Below are 18533 nucleotides of genomic sequence, written 5' to 3' on the forward strand. Positions count from 1 at the left end.
GCCATCTAGGACTTCTATACCAGGCAGTGTCAGAGAAAGGCCCCCAAAAATATCAAAGACTCCAGTCACCCAAGTCATAGACTGTTCTCTCTGCTACCGCACGGCAAGCGGTACTAGAGCACCAAGTCAAGGACCAAAAAGCTTCTTCCCCCAAGCCATAAGACTGCTGAACAACTAATTGAATGCTACGCGCTGCTTATTATCTATGTACCCCCGCACATTGACTTGGTACCGGTACCCTTTATATAGCCTTGTTATTGTTATGTACATTTCTTGTGTTACCTTTTGATTAATTAGATTTTTAAAAACTTTTTAGTTTATTTAGTAAATATTTTATTAACTCTATTTCTTGAACTGCATTGTTGGTTAATGGCTTGTAAGTAAGCGTTTAAAGGTAAGGTTGTATTCGGCACATGTGACAAATACAATTTGATTTGATTTGACTTCACTTGCTGCACTTTCAGATTCAAGAGCAGTCACCATTTTCTCCTCTCCACTTCCAAAGCTTTAAATGTTTTTAACATTTAAAAAAATATCTAATTTAATTTTTAATGGAATTTGATTCATAATGCAAAAATCAACTTACATTGCTACATCAAACATGTCTAACAAACCATATACAGGTATTAAGAATACTCAAACATACAAAAAATATCAATAAAATAATACAAAAAATATGCAATTTAAGTGCAAATATATTCACTCTGAAAAGATCTTATTATAATGATTCATGAAGATGTTATTGTTGTTGTTATTCACTAGGGTTAGTGTTTTAATAAGATCATTACATTTAATCAGATAAATGTGTAATTTTGGTATAGAATTTCGAAATTTTTGTTTGTGTATAAAGTATTTGGCAACAAGAATAGAAAAAATTAACAATCATTTCAATGGTTTTGTTATCATTGCAATAGTAACATATATCTTTCATGTCAAAAAGATAGGCAGTGTTCATAATGGTAAATAACAAATTTACATTCCAAGAACAAGTGAGACAGATTCTCACCTTCTTTGTCACAGAAAACGCAGATATCATCAATAGCCACAAATTTGGAAATCATAGAATTACATGGATATATCTTATGTAAAATTTTGAAGTGCACTTCATTAACTTTGTTTGGTGTACAGTATTTGTCAGGCCTTAACCATGCATTTCTCCAGACAATGTCAGGAATAAGCATGTTCCAGAAAAACTTTCCTCTCGGTGTAAGTTGGGAGTTGTGAATGAAGAATTTTGTCTTATATATTTATTACAACAATATTTCTCAAGTAAGCCCACGCCTTCCAATCTGAGTTCTGGATAAACTTTGTGATTATTCACAAAATGAAGATGAGTTAGACCACTGGGAACGGCTGGGAACGGCTTTGATCACAGAAATAAACTCTCTGAAAGGTATTGGAAACTATTTCAATGTCATAAATTGTTCATATGTGAGAATATTACCCTTGTTGTCGAAAATATCAAACACAAAGTCAATATTCCTCTCATGCCAGCTGGGGTAGAACAATGACTTATTCCTTACAGTTATGTCTGAATTATTCCACAAAAAGAGCTTTATGTGGGGGAAAATTGTGCAGGAAACATATTTTCCAGGCCATTAAAGCTTGTTGGTGAAACCTAGCCAATTTAGCAGGTAATCTTTCAGGAATATAATTACATTTCAGTAAAAATTGAAGACCTCCCAATTTATTAAACAGATTATTTGGAATGAAATACCATATTGAATCAGTATTGATCAAACATTTTCTCAACCAGTTTATCTTGAAAGTGTTAATTATGTCAACAACATCCAACACTTCTAGACCGCCTTCAGCTCTTTTGTTAGAAAGGACATATTTGTTTAGTTTGTGAGACTTATTTTTCCAGATGAAGTCAAGAAAGGTCTTATTGATCTCTTTTACAAGTAGCTGGATTTACACATAAAGATAATGAGGGGGTACACAAAACGACAGTCCCTCTGCCCTGGACAGAAGTACTCTCCCAAGTATAGAAAGATCTCTTTGTAGCCAATTATTAAATATATTTTTAGTTCTCTTAATTTTAGGAGAGAAATTCAAATGTTGTCTGACTAAGTGTTTTTTTGACAGATGTATTCCTCAATATTTAACACAGTCCTTTACAGGAATATTTTCTATTTCTTTATCATCAGAGTCAAATAAACATAAGATTTCACATTTAGAAACATTCAGCATTAATCCTGATGCAATAGAAAATGCAGTTACAGCATTAAGGGCGACCTGGTCCTTGTCTCTTAAGAAAAGACTAGTATCATCAGCCAGTTGACAGATGTGGTTTTCTTTGTTAAAAGTGGTTAAGCCATACACATGTGCATTATTCAGAATATCTAAAGATAGAAGTTCCACAACCAAAATGAATAAAAATGGCAGAATTGGGAATCCCTGTCGTACACTTCTGTTGATACTGAATATTTTGTATTAAGGTTTAGAAGCACATAACTATTTATATCTTTGTAAAATATGCAAATTACTTTAATAAAATGTTCACCAAATCCAAAAAGTTTAAGATACCTAAAGAGAAATTCATGTTCAATTGTGTCAAAGGCTTTACAGAAGTCCAGAAATAGGACGACCACATCTGAGTCAATTGCATCTGAATAATCTATAAGGTCCAAGACTAAACGAATGTTAGAGCTTATGTGACAGCCCTTCATAAATCCTGTCTGAGTCTCATTTATAATGGTATCTATTCCTTTCTTTAATATGTTGGCATAAACCAGAGCAATCAATTTGTAATCAACATTTAATAAAGTAATTGGTCTCCAATTGTCAATGAGAGAAGGGTCTTTATCGGGCTTCGGAATCAGTGAAATAAGGCCCTGTTTCATAGTGGAGACCATTTCCCCATTTTTAATGCAATCTTGAAACATATTGAAAATCGGGTCTTCTAGTAACTCCCAAAACTGTCTATCGAATTCAACTGACAGGCCATCAGGGCCAGGTGATTTCATCTGACAGGCCATCAGGGCCAGGTGATTTCATCTGACAGGCCATCTGGGCCAGGTGATTTCATCTGACAGGCCATCAGGGCCAGGTGATTTCATCTGACAGGCCATCTGGGCCAGGTGATTTCATCTGACAGGCCATCAGGGCCAGGTGATTTCATCTGACAGGCCATCAGGGCCAGGTGATTTCATCTGACAGGCCATCAGGGCCAGGTGATTTCATCTGACAGGCCATCAGGGCCAGGTGATTTCATCTGACAGGCCATCAGGGCCAGGTGATTTCATCTGACAGGCCATCAGGACCAGGTGATTTCATCTGACAGGCCATCAGGACCAGGTGATTTCATCTGACAGGCCATCAGGGCCAGGTGATTTCCCTTTTTTTCATTGAATTCAGAGCCTCTCTAATTTCTTCAATTGACACAGGTGAATCGCAAACTGAGTGGAAATCATTCTCAATTACAGGGACATAATTCTGAATGTGGCAAATGTAGCTTTCACAACCATCTTCCTGAAATTGAGAGCTGTCTGTAAGGGTTTGTGAAAGAGAGGCGGACCAAAATGCAGCGTGATGGTTATTCATGTTTTTAATAAAGACGACTATACATGAGCAGACTATACAAAACAAGAAAAGTGAAAACCTAACCAGTCCTATCTGGTGCAAACACAGCGACAGGACCAATCACCCACAAAACCCAACACAAAACAGGCTACCTAAATATGGTTCCCAATCAGAGACAATGACTAACACCTGCCTCTGATTGAGAACCATATCAGGCCAAACATAGAAATAGACAAATCAGACACACAACATAGAATGCCCACCCAGCTCACGTCCTGACCAACACTAAACCAAGGAAAACACATACGAACGATGGACAGAACGTGACACTGTCAAGGTTTTCATAAAAGGAATTGACAAATGATGATATTGTCTGTGGGATCTTTGCATAAAACCTCGTTAATTTGGAGTGCAGTTATAGATTTTCTTTTGTAGTTTCTCTTTTCAAGTGATAAAAAGTAACTAGTGTTTCTTTCCCCCTCTTCAATCCATTTTGCTCTTGACCTTACAAAGGCGCCCTTTACCAGATCCGTGTAAATCTGTTCTAATTCTAGTTGTAAAGACCTGAACACAGACTCCTCTTCTTCAAACAGATTATAGTTCTTTAGAAAACTGTCAAGATTGCTCATCATCTCCTTTTCTCTAAGGGTCTTTAATCGCATCAGCTCTTTGGAGCGTTTAATGGCTACCACTCGGACTTTATATTTGAAAAATTCCCATCTACTTCCATGACCCATGTCTTTTCTTGCAAAAATACATTTAACTAATGATTTGATGTTCTCAATGAGATCAGTATCTTTAAGAAGTGTGTTGTTTCATTTCCAATATCCTCGAGTACCTTTTGATTTTTTAGTAGCTTGTAAATTCAGGGAAATCAAGTGATGATCAGAAAAGCGAGCCAACTGATGATCAACATCTATAACAAATTGTAACAAAAAAGGGGGAATTAGGAATAAATCTATTCTAGATTTATGTGACATAGTTTTGTTGGTACAGATATAACCCTTAGCATCCGGATTGAAATAACGCCAGGCATCCTCAACACAGAGATCCATGCATAATGTAATAATAATGTTACTATTTTGAGGGTTTTGACTCGTTCTAGGGAGAAAACGATCAGCAGATGCATCAGGTGTTTCATTCAAATCCCTTGAAATAATTAGAAAGGCCTCTGAGTATTTGTTGCGTAAATCCTGTACTTTCCTGGTAAATTGGGTAAAAAGGGTCTTATTAGGAGCATGTGAGTTATGTCCGTATACATTACAGATGATGAAAATAGCATTGTCAAGTTTAACAGTTACTATGACCCATCTGCCGTCTTGTGAAGATGTGGATTCTAGAATGTCACCTTCAAACTTGTGAATAAGTGTCAAAACACCAGCAGAATGATTTGACCCATGACTGAAATAGGCCAAATCTCCCCAATGTGCTTTCCAAAATTTCAAATCACTTTCACCCGAATGAGTTTCCTGAAGAAGGACAAAATCTGAGTCACTGCGTTTACAGTATAGAAATAAAGCTTTCCTTTTTTGTAGGATTTCTCAAACCCCTAGCATTCAGACTAACGATATTGAGTGAATTGAACACGAACTCCTGCATTAAAAAAGAAAGAACACAAATTAGATAACAAGTATTAATGTGAACAATAAAACAAACAGTGAACCTTGAGAGGATTAATCCGACGGAAAACTACGCTCAGCTGAGGCAGCGATGGTTAACAGAATAACACATCTATTTACTTCCTTTTCTTTGGCAAGTGTTCATCAGTTGTAGTTCGAACGGTATGTTTATTCGTGGCATTACATTAACTGTACTCATGGTAGTACTCACTGTTCCAATTTGGTTACCCAGTAATCATTCTTCCTTCGATAAACGCGTGTGGGCCCTTGAACCCCGCCTTCTTTCCCTCTTGTCGCGCCTTCTGTATAAGCGGCCACAGTTTCTCTCCGGCAGCCTGATCCTGCGGTATAAGAGCTTCTTTGATGCCGAGCTTCTTCTCGTCCAGAAACGTGTTCCCCTAGGCCATTTTCCATATGATGTCCCTGTAATGGTGCACAGTTAAGCGCATGATGATATTGCGAGGGGGTCCATCAGATCTTCGTTTCGCCGTCGATGTACCACATCAATCATGTCTCTTAGGCTGTCTTTGATGCACGGAGCCACTTTTCCCGGGATATTAATGACTACCTCTCTAATATCCTCTCCCTCTACCTCTTTTACACCTTGGATTTTCAGATTCCACCTGCGAGAGAGTTCCTTTGAAGTGCAGCTACATTCTCACACAGCTCATTATTTTTGGATTGCATTTTCTTCAACTCATTCTCTTAGGGACGTTATCTTTTCCTTGTTATCTTTTCCTTGTTCTCGCTCGCAGTTTTGTGTAGTTGATTGACAGTTTATGACAGATTATCGATCTTCTTTGATGTTTCTTCTGTAGCCCGCTCTATGATGGACACGTTGGAGCGCGTGGCGTCTTGTTGTTTCGTTGTGCCATTCAGCCCCATAGAGCCCAACAGTGGAGGTGTCCATAAAACCTAGCGGTCAAGAAGGGAAAAGGTTCCAATCGTTTTCCACAAATCCTTTTTTCCCACAGTGGATTTTTAGAAACACTTAAAATAAGGGCTGTGTTTCGTGTAGGTTTACCCTGGCGTGACATTTTGATAGCCATGTAAGTCTCTCTCAGACATGTGACAAGCTGTGACAGTGATATTCAATGTTGAAGAAATGTTCATTTCATCACAGAAACAGATACATTAATTACAATACATGACTGAGTGACTAAGGCAACCACTTTCATTTAAAAAAAAATGGTTGAATAAAATGTAGTTTAAATGACTTATCCACATACCAGTAAATCATCAACCTATAGTCCTTTACAAATAATTGTACTTTTTTTACAAGCATGATTTGCGTTTAAAAAACGTATTTGTGTAGGCCCACTTGATCTGGAGCCAAGGCTGCTCAATACCCTTCCTGGTCTCCTTCCCAATGAGGAGGATGGGTTTTATAACCAAGTTTATGCAGCTCCTGCACGTGAAACAACAATGTTAACACACTACATTTCTGACCTTTACAGAAAATTCAAAAGTCAACCAGTGTTTGGATGAATTGCCTCTAGAACAGTATTCTCCAACTGTAGGGCTACACAATCACCCATCGGTCCTATGATGACAAAGTTAATTTAATGCTGTCCATCCGCCATTTGTTAAATTAAATAATTGAAGCCCCCCCCGTCCATGAGTTCTGCTAGTCCATGAGGTCCCCTAGTCCCGACGTGACGATGCTATCCCCTTGCCTGTTAGACCTACCTCCTCTCTGCTTTCTTCGTGTCAAAGTAGAAGTCCTGCGTGTGCGGAGGCATATATGCACAAACAAACGATAACTTGTGGGGCACATTTATTTTCACATGAGAAAAGCAAAGGAACTGGGTCTAGGCAGGTAGCCAAGTGGTTAAGCGCGTTGGGCTAGTAACCGAAATGTTGCTGGTTCGAAATCCTGAGCCAACTGTGTCTAACATCTCTTGAGCAAGGCACCTAACCCTAAGTGGTCCTGTACATTTGACAAATTATTAAAATGTCTAAAACAGACCTTTGTTTGAATGTTTAATCATTTGTTATTTAGGATATTTTATATAAATTCACTAAGGTATAAGGACCAACCCTCTCCTGAACGGTCACCTTGCCGCTGTTGAGAGGCTTGCGTACTGCAGTGACCATAAAACGACCAATGCGTCAATTCGAAACAGAAAGTTTAGACAGCCTGTCAGTGTAAACTTGAAATCAGATTCACTCTAACCTTCCACACTGTAACAACCTGAAGCATTTGTGCGGTAAGATATTAACGTTTTCCGTGTCTCTAGCCTAGCTTCTCTTTATATTATTTAAAGTTGATTAATTGTTGACCATATTGCTTTACAAGTGTGCGTTTACCGATTAAAAAAAGAGCCGGCCAATTGGCTCCATGATTTGCATACTGCTATTATTGATTTTTGAGCTCAAATTTAATGCAGATGAGTTACAAAATAATGATCTAAAGAGGGTGAATCCTCACTGCAAAAACAACAAATAAAGGGGAGAGCGTGTGAATCGGGTCCAATGCTCATGTTTGCTGTGTGTTAAAAAAACCCGTAATATTCCATATTTGGCCAGGTAACATTTTTCTGAACGCGCATTTCACGATCTGAAAAAATGATAGTTTTCATTTGAGCTTTACGTTGAAGATTAGCATTTTCTTTCATGGTTCTATGTACATTTTTAAACATTTTGAGAGAAGAACCGTTTGGGAACCCAATGAGCCTTCTCTTTTAAGTGAACAGAGCCAAATGAGCCGGCACCCCGAAAAGACTCAGAATGCCCATTAGAGTACAGACTTCAATTCAACGTCAATGTTGGTTCAACATCATTTCATTTAAATGACGTGGAAACAACGTTGTTTCAACCAGTGTGTGCCCACTGCCAGTGGGTGTCTATTTGCATCGCAAAACTATGTATATTTGCCCAGTGAAAGGTCTGAGTGCTGAATTTCCAAGCAGGTTATGTTTAATTTTGTTTATCAAACATTTTGGAGCTTTCTCTACATGTATACTATATGGAAGTGTTTGTTTGTTTGTTTTTGGCTTCAAACCACAATCAAGTTAAGTGCTAAGTTCATGGGCTAAATTGTACTGGCAGAACTTCCTTCTCATTTACTTCCCCTAAAGTGAAGTGTAATGGGATTCTACGACAACTAGTGTACTAAATAACAAATTGAAGAGGGGGGTATTGCACATTTGTCCCTTGATTATTGCATACATTTTTGCATCTGTAGGCCTATTTCATGCATCTTTCAATTAAAGGTCCCTCCAGAATCCCTCACTAGGGAGCCCAAAAAAATGCCCTTATTCTCCCATTGCAGCTGTTTAGTCCTTTGGGCATTGTTCGGCTGCATTGGCTCTAGAAACACTGAGGATTTTATGGGGGAGAATAACTCCAACAGCTTTAGTGGCCACTTGAATGAATTTAACAGTACTGTCATCTCCCACACACTTGTTTCCTTAATAATAGAATGTGTTTCCTTCAGTGAGTGTTATGCTCTTTTGTCTATTTGTATAATTTTCACATTTTGTTGCATTTCTCGGATAAAGAAATAGTTGAAACAGACATGTTGACAGTCCAGATGGGAGGTGACCAGTAGATAGCTAAATAGGGGACAGTGGACGGTGTTGCTTATGTTAGGCCTTCATTCACAATGTACTAAGTTAAGACCTATTCAACACTTTACTTTTAGTCAAATTGGATTTGTTCCTGTTAGCCACTGTTTTATTTTTTATTTTCGGAGAACAGTCCAGAGGCACTTTGTGAGTGACAGGCAGTCTATAGACTTACCTCTGATGGATTCTGGGTTCTAACTCCTGAACTTGGGATAGGGTTAATTATCAGGTATCCTATTGAAATATTGAGGCTTAGGTTTAGAGGGTCGACACCAGAAGTGAATGGTTATCTGTAGGAGGGAGGTGTATGGTGGGTGCAATGAAGCTGGGAATGTACTGAGTGTAGAGAAAACAATCATATGTGGCAGACATTAATAAGGGGGGAGAGTCGTGGATTAGTGATGAAGGGGGTCGAGTTCAGTTACTCTGAGAATTCAAACCGAACACCTCATACTGCTGTGACAAGTCATTGTACATTTCTCTCTTCCCACTCAGGAATTCAAAGATGACCTTAGCTACCACCTTCCTGTTTTTTGCGATCCATTTAGCCTGTATCAGAGCTGGAAATTCCTCTGAGAGTAAGTTGTGCCATGAATGCCATAATAATGGTTATAGAATGTTATATACAAAAATGTATTTATTATTTTCAGCTGATTGTTTACTAAAAGTTCGATAAGATTGGTCACATTATGATAAAACTGATTACTATACCAGTAATTCTGTCTTGTATTATTGTCAATTTGTCTCTGTCATGATATTTTACTCACAGAATTTATCAAACTGGAGTGTAATGAAGAATACCATGGGATTTATGGTCAGCAGTCATTGCTGCAGTGTAATGTCAAAGCTGTTGAGAACGTGACCATCGTGATTGTGACCTGGAAGAGGGTGGAAGCTGACACTCTTTTGTTGGAATACAATCAAGAGGAATTTCACCCAACCCCTGGATTTAAATTTGCTGAGCCATCCTGGAACAAGGATAATATGAATGTGTCCTTGTTGTTGACAAAGACCAAGATGGCCGACAAGGGGGTGTATGAATGCATGGTGACCACAGACCGTGGTGATGATACAGCTACAACCAGCCTCAGTGTCACACGTGAGTCCTGTACTGTCTACAGTTCAACCAAGTGTGATTATAAAAAGATAAGCACCTTTCAGCACAGGTTCATGAAAGGAGAAAACTAAACAGATTTTCAGCCTCTCTTGGAGGTCAATATAAGAATAGAATACAACAGCTTTTTAAATGTGTCTCAGCTCATGGCCTTCATCAGGATGTTACGATGCCGATATGCCGAAATGTGTTGAAATTAAGTTCTATTCAACTTCCGTTGTTGTCACACACGCGCACGCGCACACACGCGCACGCGCACGCGCACACACACACACACACACACACACACACACACACACACACACACACACACACACACACACACACACACACACACACACACACACACACACACACACACACACACACACACACACACACACACACACACACACACACACACACACACACACACACATACTGTTATGATACAAAGTTGTTGTTTGGAAAGGATGTCTGTTCTGGAATATGTTCAGGGGGAGTTCAGATCTATTTTTGTGTGTGTGTGTGATTGGACAGTACAGCACGGCAGGAGCCAGACATACTTTCTGTTTCAGAATGACAGTGCTCAAATGGCACAGAGTAGTACCAGTGGGAATGTCCACAACTAGCCTCCATAATGTCATTCTACCCAGGACATGCAACCAGTGTTTACACAATAGGCCTTGTGTACACAGACTACATTAGAACGTGTGTTAGAGACAAAAGAAATGTCTTTCCAGTTCATTAGAAATCACTCCTCCAGTAATCTCATTCCAAGTTGTAACCCTCGGATGGACGTTGAAAAGGTGCAAAGTCTGTTTTAACGATGTTTACCCACTGACGTTGTATAACTACTGGTGTCGCAAATATCACCCACATGTATGATAGAATTCTCTCTCTCTTCCAGCTAAGTACAAGACTCCAACCATGAGCTCCATCCCTGAGACCAACATCAAAGAGAACACAGATGTGACCATTTTCTGCAACTCTACAGGCGGGCAACAGACAGGGTTGATCTGGTGGTTTGACCAGGATGGCTACAATTGGACGCACAGGGCTGAACTGGTGGCCAAAGAGACTGACGATGGACTGTTCAGCCTCTCCAGTCAATTCACAGTGCAGAAGGCTACATCCAGTTACTCAAACTACACGTGCAAAGTGCTCAATAGCAATGGTGCCGAGGAGGGGGTGGCATCATTTGTGATCCAGTTAGCTCCGCGAGTCTCAGGTACGTGCTGCCATGGCTGCTACCTATGGGCATGAATATGTTGGTGATGTCACCCTTTGCAAAAGCCGAGTCAAGTCCAAAACATGCCAGTCTCTCGTATTCCCTCGTCCTGACCCTGATAATTGTAGGACATTTCAGCCTCAATCTAGTCTACATTTATTAGTATAGGCCTTTTTTACGACGTCTTTATCATGTGCGAGCACAATAAAAGTCAGCCTGATAATGAGAGAACAACATGACACTGAGGAGTGGAGTAGGTCAGGCCGGAAAATGCTCCTCAATCTGACTGAACATCTTCCTTGAAACTGGAAAAAGGAAAATGCTTGTGTTGGTTTGGGGAAGAAACAACAGATAACAATAGTAATGGCATATTTTTGTAGGCACTAACTCCCCCAATGGTTTGTTGGACAAAGCCTATGGGGAAAATGAGTTTCTCTAGGGTTTTTGGATAAAGGCCAAAAATAAGGTCTGTGGTAAACATAGGCTTAGGAGATTTTAAACGTTTAGTTCTACGAGATAAATCTTCATCAGTTAACATAACTTTTTGTGAATTTTGAAGCCTTTATGTCATTTAATAAAGCACATAAAGGCCTCATAATTCATAAAGGTCATGTTAACCTGACTGATATTATCTCATAGAACAAAATGTATAAGATCTCCTAAACCTGTGTTAACCTCAGACCTTATTTTCGGCGTTTATCTCAAAACCGTATTTTTCCCCCATGAATTTTCGCCATAGGAACGAACCACGAATAACTACTTTGCGGGTTTTAGGATTACAAGCCGGCAAGCTCTATTCGTGCGTGTTTCAAGAGGAATCCAGAAGCTCTTCGATGTTTGCTTAACCCAGTCTACTTGTCATCTGATGAGCCTATAGGAAATGACTAGGTTGATCTGATCCAATAGGTCTATAGAGAGGGAAGTAATGATAGTGGAGTTGTAACTACCTGCGCCAGTTGCAAATTAGAGCTCATAGTCTCCAATCTGTCTCTAATGCTCCCTCTTGTCACGATTCAGTGCAGTCATCATAATACCTTCTTACCAGAACATTCTGTCTCTGCAGTTGTGTTTCTCATCTCTGGCAGCCATTTTGAATATTCTTTCTGCTCTGCGGTCCTCCAGCTGTTGTTTTTTAGCCTGGCTGGGGATTTTTCAAGACAAAGGATCCATCTAATGCCAAAACTAATTGTTCTTAGCAATGAGAAGTAAAGTAGACATTTCCTGCTGTCAATGACCAAAAGTGCCCTCTTTGGCCTCATGGGTGAAATGATTATGAATATTTTTCAGAATTTCAAAAGCAATAAAGATTTTTTTTTAAATATATTTTTAACATATCCGGTGTTTCTATGTCAAAAGGTTTTGTTGAATTTCAGTCTTCAAGATTTGTTTTAGACTAACAATCTCTCTGTGTGACCTTGATTTAGCCCACTGCAGTAAAAGGTTATTAAGATGCATGCAGATTTGAACAGAGCTCAAGTCTGTGTGTGTGAAACGCCCTGACACTGACTTTGACCCAAGCACAACTAACCTTTTTCTCTTGACTTCATATGAATTGCCTATTTATTTTGTAACTCCCAATTTCATGTCCATTTTGTATGTCCAGAAATAAACGCTGACCATTTGGATTCTGATTCCACCACCCACTGGCTAGCCCCGGTTGTAGTCATAGGATCTCTGGTCATTGGACTCCTTGCTGCGCTGCTGATATTTAAGAGGCGCTCCGCCCAACGTAAGTACATGAATTGTCATACATACTCATACAGTAGAGACTGTCGTCTGTGTATAACTCCGTTAACAAATATCATTACATGGAGCTTTGATCATGTATCTGATCATGTATATGTTTTTCATGCTAGCTTAGTGCTAGATGAACCTGTTTATTTATTTCACCTTTATTTAACCAGGTAGGCTAGTCGAGAACAAGTTCTCATTTACAACTGTGACCTGGCCAAGATAAAGCGTAGCAATTAGACACATACAACAACACAGAGTTACACATGGAATCAACGAAACATAGTCAATAATACAGTGGTCCTGCCTCTGCCAAGCCTACATGCTCTGGCAGCCATCCAGTTTTGTCTTTGCAGGGGGTATTACACAACCTGTAATGTTATCTGGTAACTCAGCCAATCATTTAGAGTAGTCAAATCAGTGGCATGTTATTAACCACGAATAGCAGTATAGTTAATACTTAATCCAATCCATATTACTATTATAATATACACTGAGTATACCTGACATTAGGAACACCTTCTTCTTATTAAGTTGCAAACCCCTTTTGCCCTCAGGACATCCTCAATTTGTCAGGGGATGAACTCTACAAGGTGTCGATAGCATTATACAGGGATGCTGGCCCATGTAGACTCCAATGCTTCCCACAGTTGTGTCAAATTGGCTGGTTGTCCTTCGGGTGGGGAACCGTTCTTGATACACACAGGAAACTGTTGAGCGTAGAAAAACTCAGTAGTGTTGCAGTTCTACAATTGCGCCTGGGACCTACTATCATACCCCGTTCAAAGGCACTTAAATCTTTTGTCTTGCCCATCCACCCTCTGAATGGCAGACATACACAATCCATGTCTCAATTGTATCAAGGCTTAAACCCTCCTTAAAACGTGTGTCCTCCCCTTCATCTACAACGGTTGAAGTGGATTTAACAGGTGACATCAATAAGGGATCATAGCTTTCACCTGGATTCACCTGGTCAGTCTATGTCATGGAAAGAGCAGGTGTCCGTGATGTTTTGTATACTCAGTGTATAATATTATAATAATACTATTATCTATTAATGGATTAAGCATTAAACTACACTAGTAGGCTATTTATTGTTCATCCTCCATCAGTTCCTCTTTAGTGTTGCTTCAGAGGGAGATACTTTGTTTACATTGCGCCCTTATGTCTGATATGCTGTACATATGATACCTGTCCTATAAGTACAGGGCAGGAATGGGCCTGGTTTCTTGTCCCAGTCCGTCCCGGTATCTGTCCCTGTGTAATATCTGATATGCTGTACATACAGTATCTGTCCAGGAATGGGCCTGGTTTCTTGTCCCAGTCCGTCCCTGTATCTGTCCCTGTGTAATATCTGATATGCTGTACATACAGTATCTGTCCAGGAATGGGCCTGGTTTCTTGTCCCAGTCCGTCCCTGTATTTGTCCCTGTGTAATATCTGATATGCTGTACACACAGTATCGGTCTTAGCTTTCCTATTAAACATGACTATTATGGTGATTGAATGTAGGTCAAAGGGAAGTGTTTCATCCGTCACAAGTGGATTATAAAATGGAGTCCGGGTGATTACTAATTGTTTACCAAACCAGTTAGCGACAATTTTGCATTGTTTCAATGGGGAAATCTTAACAATTGACTCTCCCCTGTACTCATTTTGTTAGTTTAGCTGCATGGCTGTAGTGAAGGGAGATTATGTATTTGGGTCATACTATTATGTAATGCTGGGTGAAATATGGGCCTATCTGCACTGTGAGGGAAGATTTGCTATCTTGACTAACTTTTCTCTTTCTGCCCGATTCTTAATTTCACTGAACTATGAAGGAGGCAATGTTCCTCTGGAGATTTAAATGTTAGATGACATTCCTCCACAACATGTCACAGATCATATTCTGACTTAGCCTTTTTCTTTTTTAGGTGACCACCAACCAGATACCAGGCATGATGGAGATGTTGAGGCAGAAGGTACTGTGTCCATGTGTTCAATCTACAAATAATATATCTATATTTATATTGTACATGTACAATGAATAGATCTGTCTAAAATACATTGTATTTTCTATTCTGCATCAAGGTTTCTTAGGGGACATTATTTTTTATTGTTGTTTACATGCTGCTTGTGCTCCTTGTAATGATTAGTGATAAGTCTCTCCTGTTTTTACTTTCTATTATTGTGTAACATTATTCTCTCTCTCTCTCTCTCTCTCTCTCTCTCTCTCTCTCTCTCTCTCTCTCTCTCTCTCTCTCTCTCTCTCTCTCTCTCTCTCTCTCTCTCTCTCTCTCTCTCTCTCTCTCACCTTCTCTGTCTGTCTATCGGTTCTCTTTTTCTTTCACTCCCTCCCTCCCTCCCTCCCTCCCTCCCTCCCTCCCTCCCTCCCTCCCTCCCTCCCTCCCTCCCTCCCTCCCTCCCTCCCTCCCTCCCTCCCTCCCTCCCTCCCTCCCTCCCTCTGTCCAGGTCTAAACAGTGACAGTCCACAGGACCAGCGTGACAGTCTCTAGTAAATGATTTGTTAACTGGCAGTCTCTGGAAGGGACTGTTTCCTTGACGATCAATAAGGGGCTTGTCACCATCACTGTCTTTTGATGGACTGTTTCCTGTTAAGTGTCCGATGACAGTCACTTTGGCACTCAGGTGATTCTGATTGAGGCATCTGTTTCTTCATAATCTACTGATGATGGCAGCCTTTAAGGTCTGTGGTTGATTACAAATGATATGTAACTGCCCTATATATCAATGTTTCTATACAGGGTTGGCATGGTGTCATAATGCTCTAGATTCTACCACTGCAGAACATTGGTATACTGTAATACCAGGTAATCTAATCAATGTACACACTGTACTACAAGGTGCATGGTTTAACATTCCACGTTTCCTATACTGTAGATTTGACCATAGTGGTTGTTATTACTGTACTGTAACACCAGACCATCTAATCACTATAACTTTACACACGGTTCTATACTAAGGTTGTGCGAACATTCAATTTGAACACAGCACTTTTCTGAAAACATGTAGTAAAACTGGTTTCCCTTCTGAAAGAGGGTTTCGCAAGACTGTACAACAACCACTCTTACAACCAAAAGCCAGCCTGTTGCTCCAACCACAGAGGATTTGTTTGTGGCCTTCCTCTTACTCCTTCCTTCTTGTCTTGCGCCATCTGCTGGTGGAAAATTCAGGTCTATATTTATATAGATACTAGCCCTTAAACACTGTGGTTGATGACTTTAACAGTCTATGTTTAAAAGCCTAACATGATTGGTTCTGTACAGCAGGGTTCCCCAACTGGCGGTCCTCGGGCCAAATTGGTTTACCCCCCCCCCCCCCCCCACCCACCCAAGTTTTCATAAATGAACTACAAAAACACTAGGAAATCAGCTCCAAGTTATTTTAATTTAAGAAGTCTGTTCCCAAGTATTGCAGAATAGAGAGACACATGATCATATAGAAATGTAAGCAAGGTTTTAAATTATTCTGTTCTAGTCAAACATGATATATTTTTGGGCTTCTTGCGTTTAATTTGCAGTCTTCACATTTTTTTGTAATTATCATACTTTTGAAGAAAACATGCCAGGCTTGACATGAACTTGTTTCTCCACTTGTCCTTCAGACAATCAGGTGACTGACAATGTTGCCGTGTTGTTTGTTTCTGCGCGTACAAAGCACTTTTCCAAAAAATATGAAGTAAACTGTTTTGGCCTCTGAAAAGACGGTTCTGGTAGATACTCTACTTTAATTCTGCTCCAATGTGTATGTGAAGAAATGCTAGGCTAAATATAAATAGTACATCACTTTTGACTAGAAGAAATTAGGGAGCCATTTTGAATTCAACCTTTGACTTGACTTCGTGTCACCTCTGGAACGTATTGTAACATTAACCCAACCTTGTTACCAACAGCCAGCCTGTTGCTTCAACAGTTCTGCCGCAGGAGTTTCTTTTGATTTGTACTTCCTTTTTTCACCTGGTGGTTGATTATGAAAAATGTGGAAAAACATTTAGAAAACGTTTTGTGGGGCAGCAATTGTCTTCTATTTACATAATGATTGTATCAGTTCCCATGATTTTTTTACTGCTGTTATGTTGCTGTTGATGGCATTGCAAATGGACTTGAGAAATCTGTTGTCGTATTGTGGCAACTTGAGGTGAACGCTGTCCACAACAAGACTACACCTCCCACAATTCCTTCCAACTCCTCGACAGTGTCCGTCCCTTCTTACTTAAGTGCACACTTGGCAGTTGTCACTGTAGATACAGATATGATGAACCTATTTCTATGCCAGTCAGCATGGACCTAGTCAGGGCTCTTCCACAGAAGGCTGGACTTTGATCTATTTGTGTTGTTGTTGATTTTGGCTCTGATCTACTATTGGTGGCTTGAGATGTTTGTGCGTCAAGTTATGATTATTTCCCAATTCAAACAAAAAACAAGACAAGTTATTTCGTAGTGTAAGAGGTCAAGATGAGAGAGGAATCCTGTCTATATATGAAGTGATTATCAAGTGATTTGTTAATATGTTTTTTTTTTAAAGACAACTTCCTGTTTTCAGCACATAGATATGCCTGCTTGAGGCCTGCTCTGCATCTAACCCCATATAACAGACTTTGTTATTGCTACATTTGGTATGTTTTTATATGTGACTTTGTTTGTTATGAATAAATCATTGAGATTAAAGCTTTTTTTACTTTGTCCAGAGATAACATGTAAATAATCTATTGTATATTATGTCCGGGTATATTTTGCACTGTAAAATTCCTGTTCAGATCCTGCACCTTGATACTGTTCATTAAATATAGGACAGTGAGAAATGTGTTTACACTGAACGTTTTGTAAATACTTTCACTTGTTGTTTTTAAATACTACCATCTTTAAACAAATAAAAAAGCATTATTCATGGGGTGGCTAATCTGCATTCTTTTATGTTCTAAGATCTAAACTGTTTTAATACGTTTTAAGGAAGGAAAAGCAGTAAACACATTGTGAGGAAAATGTATATATTTACTGCACAAAGGAAATGTTTTTTTCTTCTTCAGAATGATGTTTTATATACAGTACCTTGCAAAAGTTTCCCCCCTTTGGCGTTTTTCCTATTTTGTTACATTACAACCTGTAATATAAATGAATTTGATTTGGATTTCATGTCATTTACATACACAAAATAGTCCAAATTGGTGAAGTGAAATTTAAAAAATAACTTGTTAAAAAAAAGACGATTTTTGGGGGGAAAAGTGGTGCGTGCATACTGTATGTATTTCTCCCTTTGCTATGAAGCAACGAAATATGGTCTGGTGCAACCAATTACCTTCAGAAGTCACATAATTAATTAAATTAAGTCCACCTGTGTGCAATCTAAGCATCACATGATCTGTCACAGAATCTCAGTATATATACACCTGTTCTGAAAGGCCCCAGAGTCTGCAACACCACTAAGCAAGCGGCACCATGAAGACCAAGGAGCTCTCCAAACAGGTCAGGGACAAAGTTGTGTGGAAGTACAGATCACGGTTGGGTTATAGAAAAATATCAAATTTTGAACATCCCACAGAGCACCATTAAATCCATTATTAAAAAATTGAAAGACTATGGTACCACAACAAACCTGCCAAGAGAGGGCCGCCCACCAAAACCCACAGACCAGGCAAAGAGGGCATTCATCAGAGAGGCAACAAAGATACCAAAGACAACCCTGAAGGAGCTGCAAAGCTCCACAGTGGAGATTGGCGTATCTCTCCATAGGACCACTAAGTCATACACTCCACAGAGCTGGGC

General features: G+C 39.4%; 1 protein-coding gene across 1 annotated transcript; it reads left to right on the plus strand.

The window, feature by feature from the left end:
* Positions 1-7208: 7208 nt before the first annotated feature.
* On the plus strand, positions 7209-17661 carry LOC124016010 (CD276 antigen homolog). Its single transcript, XM_046331527.1, has 7 exons — positions 7209-7354; positions 9209-9291; positions 9483-9812; positions 10717-11037; positions 12641-12766; positions 14685-14732; positions 15223-17661. Exons 2-7 carry the CDS (start codon positions 9219-9221, stop codon positions 15264-15266), a joined length of 942 nt encoding a protein of 313 aa, XP_046187483.1. The 5' UTR covers positions 7209-7354; positions 9209-9218; the 3' UTR covers positions 15267-17661.
* Positions 17662-18533: the final 872 nt, after the last annotated feature.

This window comes from Oncorhynchus gorbuscha, linkage group LG26 (assembly GCF_021184085.1).
Source record: "Oncorhynchus gorbuscha isolate QuinsamMale2020 ecotype Even-year linkage group LG26, OgorEven_v1.0, whole genome shotgun sequence".
Lineage (NCBI taxonomy): Eukaryota > Metazoa > Chordata > Actinopteri > Salmoniformes > Salmonidae > Oncorhynchus > Oncorhynchus gorbuscha.

Bases quoted from the DNA above. Each gene is read 5' to 3' on its own strand.
- LOC124016010 (XM_046331527.1), top strand. From the start codon at position 9,219: ATGACCTTAGCTACCACCTTCCTGTTTTTTGCGATCCATTTAGCCTGT. The intron at 9,292-9,482 runs GTAAGTTGTGCC...TTTTACTCACAG, and splicing joins AGCTGGAAATTCCTCTGAGA to AATTTATCAAACTGGAGTGT. The intron at 12,767-14,684 runs GTAAGTACATGA...TTTCTTTTTTAG, and splicing joins TAAGAGGCGCTCCGCCCAAC to GTGACCACCAACCAGATACC.